At 39.0% G+C, this 7,623-nt stretch overlaps 1 protein-coding gene across 1 annotated transcript in view; it reads right to left on the minus strand.

Moving 5' to 3' along the window:
• The window catches only part of INSC (INSC spindle orientation adaptor protein), a 99,477-nt gene extending 93,139 nt beyond the window's left edge, over window positions 1-6,338 (minus strand). Inside the window, exon 1 of the mRNA XM_074149449.1 lies at window positions 6,259-6,338. Coding sequence (XP_074005550.1) covers window positions 6,259-6,311 — 53 coding nt within the window. The 5' untranslated portion in view covers window positions 6,312-6,338. The remainder of the gene's footprint in view (window positions 1-6,258) is intronic.
• Window positions 6,339-7,623: the final 1,285 nt, after the last annotated feature.

The following is a 7,623-nucleotide window of genomic DNA, read 5'->3' on the forward strand; positions in this document are numbered from 1 at the left end:
ACCTGCTCTAACAGGTCCATGTCTTTCTTGTACTGAGGACTCCAAAGCTGGATGCAGTACTCTAGGTGGGGTCTCACCAATGCAAAGTAGAGGATCAGAATCACCTCCCTTAACCCACTGGCCATGTTTCTTTTGATGCAGCCCAGGATACTATTGGTTTTATGGGCCGTGAGTGCACCTTGCTGGGTCATATTCAGTTTTTCATCCACCAATACCCCCAACTCCTTCTCCACAGGGCTGCTCTCAACCCATTCATCGCACAGCCCATATCCATATTTGGGATTGCCCTGACCCAGGTGCAGGACTTTGCACTTTACTTTGTTGAACTTCATGATGTTCGCACAGGCCGGCCCACCTCTCTAGCCTGTCAAGGTCCCTCTGGATGGCAATTCATGCAGAATTCCCTGCAGTCTGCAATGAGATGGTATTCCAGTTCATACCATATGCTGAGAAAAAGTTTTGGGTTCTCTCTCATTGTGGATTTGTTAATTCCTTCAGTATTTTCCTTGGATTTGAACCTAATCAATAAATTCTTCTTTTACTGCAAGTCCTCATTCTTTAACACCCCCTGCTCCCCCCCTCCCACTGCCCACGTCATCCCTCTGGGTCTAAGGGGACAAACACATTATAAATTTCCAAATATTAATTTCATCTGTCTTTATACATAGACAACGAAACACAGATGCAGAACAGTATTTTTTTCTCATAACCAAGAAAAAGCGACCTCAAATTTGTATACTATGAAATTCGGTGTCTCCTCTGCTTTAGTTCTCTATACCTTGAACTACTGTTAATTCAAGGGCCATCATGGTATGAGCCTTGCAATAGGTCTGTTGCTTTGTTGCTGTGTCATCTATTCGGAGACTTCACTAACAGACCCTTCTAAAGCCCTACTCTTGCTGCATGTTAGAGAAGCACACTTCTCAGCACAAATTATTACTTCAGAAAAGGTTCCAAATCGTAACTTAGAGAATACACTGATTTTTGTGTATGACACTGGAAAATACCAACTCCCAGGTTTTGTTTGCTTTTTTTTAACTATTCTATTTATTTCAGTAAACTGGAGTTTGGGGCAAGATGATTACAATTTTCCTTGGACTTAAAAGGCATACTTTTCTTACAGTAACCATGTTCTTGCTTGCATTGTAAAGTTGTGCCTATAACAGGATTTTTTCTTAAGTCCTTTTATGAATCTCTTTCCTTCAGTAATTTCCACCATATCTTACATAGTGTACAGATCAGATGTAGTCACTACAGCATGTACAGTTCCTTTCACCAGAGAAAGCATGCATGCACAGTGAACAGATCCCCAGCTACCACATTACCTACCATGCAGATATACAAAAATACCACTGCAAGAAAGAAAGAAAATTAAGACAAATGAAAAGTAGCCTAAAAAAACTCCAAAAGGCATACTGGAAGAAATTCAAATCTCGTAAGAGCTAATAGATACTCTAACATTGATATTCTTAATGACAAGGAGCATGCTAATCTTAATTTATATAACAGGACACCTAAGCAGATCCTCTAGAGAAGTTACCAGAACACCTGCAGATACATAGTACATTTTAAAGAGCAATGCAAGGCTATAATCATGCATGGCATGACCTCATTCGTATTGTTCTTTCATAGTACTCAGATCTTTATTTCAACAAAAAAAGGAACAAAGCAACAAAAGGAAGGAGGACTGTCTTTTGGTTAAGAACTGGCAGACAGGAAACCTGGGTTCCATTTTTGGGTCTGCTACAGAAGTCCCTTATGGCAAACTTTTCCAGCTTTGGGGTATCAAACCAAGGAAGTGATTTTGAGAGATGAAACGCTACAAAGGACTTGAACACAAGTACCTAGATTTGAAAGCCTTGTGTGCTTTATCTGCCTCATCTCCTTCATCTGAAGCACTGACAAAAATTCTCATCTATCCCAAGGATGATGTAAACTTCTGCTAGAAAACAACATAAAATAGTATTAAAACCAGGAAAAAGAAACTAAATACAGACACTATTAGGTTTATCTTCTTGGTCCTCATACTCAAAGTATTCAGCTTTTATAAGCAAACAAAAAACCTTTTAAATAATCAGCATTGCCCTTTGTTTGTATGTGAGTTGAAATTATAACCTCCAGTATCATCTTTCATTTTTGAAGCTGTAAGGATGTTTAGAAAAAGTTTATTAAACAGTCAGCAGTATTGCATTTCAGAAGATCAGGAAGACAAATTCTCTCTGCCCCCACCCCCACTTCATTTTCAAGAGTATCTCCAAGATAGCCTAAATGTCAGCATCTTTTAGCAAGATAAAGGGGGATTTTTTCGGTTTGGGGTGTTGTGGGTTTTTTTGGTTGGTTGGTTTGGTTTTGTTTGGGGCTTCTTTTGGTGGTGGCAGTGGTGGTGGTTTTTTATCTTATTTTCATACAAGACCTTCCTCTATTTCTTTTTTAAAGATATGGCTAATCATACTGTTTGTCTCACAACACTGAACATGTAAACTGAGAAGCAAAACCAGTATTCTATTTAACTTTTTTGTTCTGAGTACTCTTTCTTTAGATGAGTAACTTCAGATTCAGCACTCCAAATTTAAATTTAGCTTACTATCCAATATGGAAAGTACAAGAAACCATGACTACAATGAAAAAAAAAACCCACCACCAAAACTTGTGCAATTTACAATTTTAACTTAAAGAAAACAAAAAGGCCAGTGAGCTTTTGTTACACAGGAGGCAGGGCAGGAACAGAAGAGAAAGGCAGCTTCTTTTACATTGGCTTTCCCATCTGGAGAAGCTCACCAGCAATATGGAAAAACAATACCAATAAAAAAATGTGAGGAAAGGATTACAAAATTTTTCAAAAGCTATACTAAAATAAGTTTAGGGAAGAATGGGGATATATGCCTCTCTAAGGAATATATACACACTTCAGATGTTGTAGTGAACGAGCCATCACTGATGGCAAGAGAATAATTTTTTTTTTTATGGTCCTGTAAAGTGATTTACATAGGACTACTGAAAGTTTTTGGAGAGTAACTAGATCATTTCTTTGTAAAAAGTGTCCCATTTCCTCCTAAGAGACAAAGCTATGACTAATTGTAAGTTCCTAAGTCACTGAAACAGAAAATAAAGTTTCTGTAACAATAACTTGTAGGAGGGTTTTTTCAGGATACTGTATAATTTTAAATACTGTATACAGAGCAGTCTAGATGTCAATTAGAGAAAGTAGGTCTGACAGCATGTCAGAAAACCACTAAGATAGTGACTCAATACTCTAGGGACTTTTCAATACAAACTGATTTCCCACAGAATCTGAGGAGAGATAAGAGTGGAAACAACAATTCACACTTGGTTTAAGGCCCCAGATCTAAATTTGTTATAAAGCCAAGGTAACTGATGACTTTAATGGCTGCTGTGGAAACACTTGGAATCAGTTTTTATGTGTATGGTACGCTTTTCCTGCGGAGACAGATATTATTGCTTGGGCATGTGTATGCTTTTATTTCTGAAAGATTCTGACCTTAACATGAAGCAAGTCATGGTTGTGGTGTTACATGGGACTAACTTCAGTTGGATTTTTGTTACCTTTTCCCTGTGACAGGAAACAACAGTGCATGCCTTTAAGTTAATTCAAGTCCCTCTCACGAAAGCAGGAGCATGAACTGGATTCCTGAGACAGGCATAGAACTTAGGCCTGGTTACAGGAACAGTAAAGAATAAATAACCCTTGAATCTTGTTAGTTATTTTGAAACCTGTCTTAATCCTGTTAAATTCCCTATAGGATTCATATCATTCCTTTCTCTAACCCAGAGAAAAACATTTTGTACAATTCCTGGACTTAATTGATCTAGTGCATACTGTGTTCTTTCTGCAAAATTCTTAGGGTAAAAACACATTTCCTCATTTTCGGTTAGAGCCTTCCCTGTGCTTTCACCTGTCCGACTACTGACAACTCCCCATCTGGGCTACATAAAAAAAGTGTGGCTGGCAGGTCACGGGAGGTGATTCTGCCCCTCTACTCTCTTCTGGCGAGACCTCAACTGGAGTACTGCATCCAGCTTTGGAGTCCTCAGCACAGGAGATACATGGACCTGTTGGAGTGAGCACAGAGGAGGACCACAAAGATGATCAGAGGAATGGAGCCCCTCTCCTATGAAGACAGGCTGAGAGAGTTGGGGTTGTTCAGCCTGGAGAAGAGAAGACTCTGGGGAGGCCTTACTACAGCCTTGCAGTACTTAAAGGGGGCCTACAGGAAAGATGGGGAGGAACTTGTTATCAGGGAGTGTAGTGATAGAACAAGGGGTAGCAATTTTAAAATGAAAGAGGGTAGATTTAGCCTATATACTAGGAAGAAATTGTTTACTCTCAGCATAAAAGGAAAAAGGATTTTCTTTTAAAATAAACATGGAAAATAAAAGCTTCATATTTACTTGGGGGTAGGGGAGAGTATTTATTTTTATATTTCATTATATAGATCTGCTCTGCTGAGCCAAGCAATTTGCAAGAACATACCACTTGCTACATGGGACTTCTCCAGATCGCTGCTTGTGCTAAGATACTTCATAGTGCAGAGTCGATATAAGGTGGCATGGTTTTCTTCACATAGCATGGCGGAGTTCTGCTCCCTGAACACAGTAGGACTGATCTGCAGGCAGTTTCCTTTTCCAGAAGTCTCTAGCCTAAAAAACTCAGTGCTTTTCAGTTCTGTGCTGCTGTTACCTTTGTTCCCATTGAGTGCTGCATGCATTATCCATACTCCACATTTCCAGTTGCTAGCATAGAGAGTCTGCAGCTAATTTTCCTATTTATGTATCTGTGAAAAAAAACTTGCTACCATCAACCTGTAACAGTGTTTGCCATCCATAGGGTGTACTGCTTTTGATTCTGTTGCAGGTAGTTTCCTACTACAATAAGAGGCTTCACCAGCCCATTTTGCAACCTAAGTTCTTGGCATAGCAGTTGACTTTAACAACTTCCTTAACTTTTTGATCCAGGATTCAGCTTCTGGAACCCATTAGTTATCACCAAACAAGTAACCTGGATGTCTAGCACTATATCTGACCATTAGGTTAGCCTGAGCATTTCCATAGCAAAGTCATTAGTTTGTCTTCACTACTGTGTGCATCTGAAGTCATATTCCATGGCTTCATCCCATGGAAGAAAATTAAACTAGTAAGTGAGACAGGACTCCTCACTGCTGTTTACACAAGTCCACTCCATGTGCTTGGCTATTCAGAGCTTCTAGGACTCACTGACTTCCAAAGCAAGTTTTGGCTAGAATCTAATGAACAGTACCAGTTACCTTGGCACCTGGGATCCCCAAACTATGCTCCTCCAAATAACGTTTCTTCCAAAAGATTATATACTCATATGGTCTTACTGTGACTGTGAGTTAATGGCATTATCAGTATCTGATGGAAGACACTGGTAGGGAAAGGTACAGAAATATCAAATTCTGATGAAGAAAAGCATCACATTTTGAGATTGCATGTCAGCAGCCAGTTGGTTACAATAAAAACTTACAATCTGACCTGAAGAAAGAAGACCAGGAGAAAGATTGAAATTCTAATCCTTTTTATTTCTGATTTTATTCCTGCATTCAGCAGCCCCTGCCTCCTCCCACCCCCCAAATGTCAATTGTGCCACATATCAAGACTATAGTTCAATGAGAATGCAGAAGCTTATTATATTCATTTTTTTCTTTTCATGGAATTTCCATTATGCTAGAAATGAAACTGTACTACACAGACGCAGTTACTAGATGCCAACCAACAGCCAGACTCAAAAAACCTATTGATTAGTAGAGTCACCAATGTCTTCAATCCCACCAGGGCACCACAAACTGCAGAGATAATACTACAATATTAGTATCATTACCATAGCTACACCTGAAGAAAGTCAAACATGTTAAAGAAATTTATATTTATAGCTTTCAGCAGTCTTCACAGAGTGCAGAGACTTCCAGTGACTTCCATCATGCCAAAGAACTGGTCCAGTATATACAGTCACATCTCTACTGAAAACATGTTCATTCACTTAAAACAATGGCTGCATATTCACTGTCACAATTTACCAGACTGCCAAGTATCCAAATTTGCAAATGCCTTGAGAAATGCATCCCAGATTTCCACATTCATTCTCAACATTTTGTATGAACATTACCTAAAACTGAGTTTAAAAATGAGTTTTTAAGCATTTTGGATCCTCAAAGGAAAGTGGATCTGCAGTCTTAGAGGCACTTAATCACTCAAGTCTGGATGACAAAGTGTACCACTTACCGCTGAACAGGTAACGGAAGGGAATCTAAGTGGTCCTCACCCTTAAAAGCCATATTTATCCTATTCTTATATGCACTTCTCCATAGGCTGGAATCTAGAAAGAAAACAAACGGTCGTTTAGTAAGCCTAGGGAAACTCAGGCCTCTTCAGTCCAGGGTGGCATGACATTCTCCTACTGATCTGTGGGCTTAGCTCATTAAAAACAATTCAAAAGGCTTCTTTTCCTCAGGCTACTACACAACTCCAGCATTTAACCAAGGTCATTAAGTATATTTCATGGCATAAGCAACAGAGTTTGCATATTCCTGAACTTCCTAGAGTAGTGCATAGGTAGAGCCATCTGGGTTGAACATTTCTGAGTTAATATCAAGCTATTATTTAGCCTCATTTATTTTTAATTAACTTGAACTCTAGAGGAAATCTATTTAGTATGATTGCAATTCTTCAGGTTATTGTGAGAAAGATTGCAAGAGAAAGCAAGTGTATGTTCATAAGATTTCAGGATCATTTAGCACTACATTTACAGAAAAACCCTCAATGTTTAATTTACCAAAGTATTGGATCCTTCCGTGTTAAATGATTTCATTTTTCTATCAGTTTGAAATGATGTACACATCTTTTTCCTTTATGTTTTGCCATTATTCCTGATGGCCAAGAGACGCATCCAAACACTACTGTACTCAAAAAAGGCAAGAGAGAAGGAGTAAGGGAGCCTCCTCATTTTCACAAAAAGGAGGGGTGCTGCCTCCCTCCCTCTTCTTTTAATTTGCCCCATCTTACATTAGGGCACTACCCACTATAGATCAACGCATAGTCTCAACAAAAGCCAGAGAGGATTTATGCTACTAGAAAAGGCAAAGTCATTCCCTCTCACCCACTTGGCTAGAGAAAGAACTAATGCAAAATACTTGAAGGAAAAGATTAATTCATGCCTCAAGAAGAACAAGGAGGAGATGAATGAATTTGGAGGAGGAGACAGGCACACTGGGGAAACAATGTTTTCCTAGATGTGAAGAAAAACCTGGATCAATGGATCTCACTCTTGAAGAAAATACCTTACACGGGAAATTAATGCTGTTTGTGTCACCAACTGAGGCAAAATATTTTTGATGTAGCCACTTGTGAAATTCTGCCATTTGATTATTGGCTACATTCTGCAAGCTGAGTCAGCCAGCATTTAAGATATTTGCCACTCCAAATTGCTCTTAATTGACACAGAGTGGTCTTCAGCATCTTTCTTAGCAAACTGATCTCATTGCTAATGCATGTCCTCGTTTTTTCCTGAGATCCCACAAACATTGTCCTGAGTACATAAAAGTATTACATCCAGAGTAATGCATTCACATGCTCTGTCCACTATTAGTG

The sequence above is a fragment of the Numenius arquata genome, chromosome 6 (genome assembly GCF_964106895.1).
Source record: "Numenius arquata chromosome 6, bNumArq3.hap1.1, whole genome shotgun sequence".
Lineage (NCBI taxonomy): Eukaryota > Metazoa > Chordata > Aves > Charadriiformes > Scolopacidae > Numenius > Numenius arquata.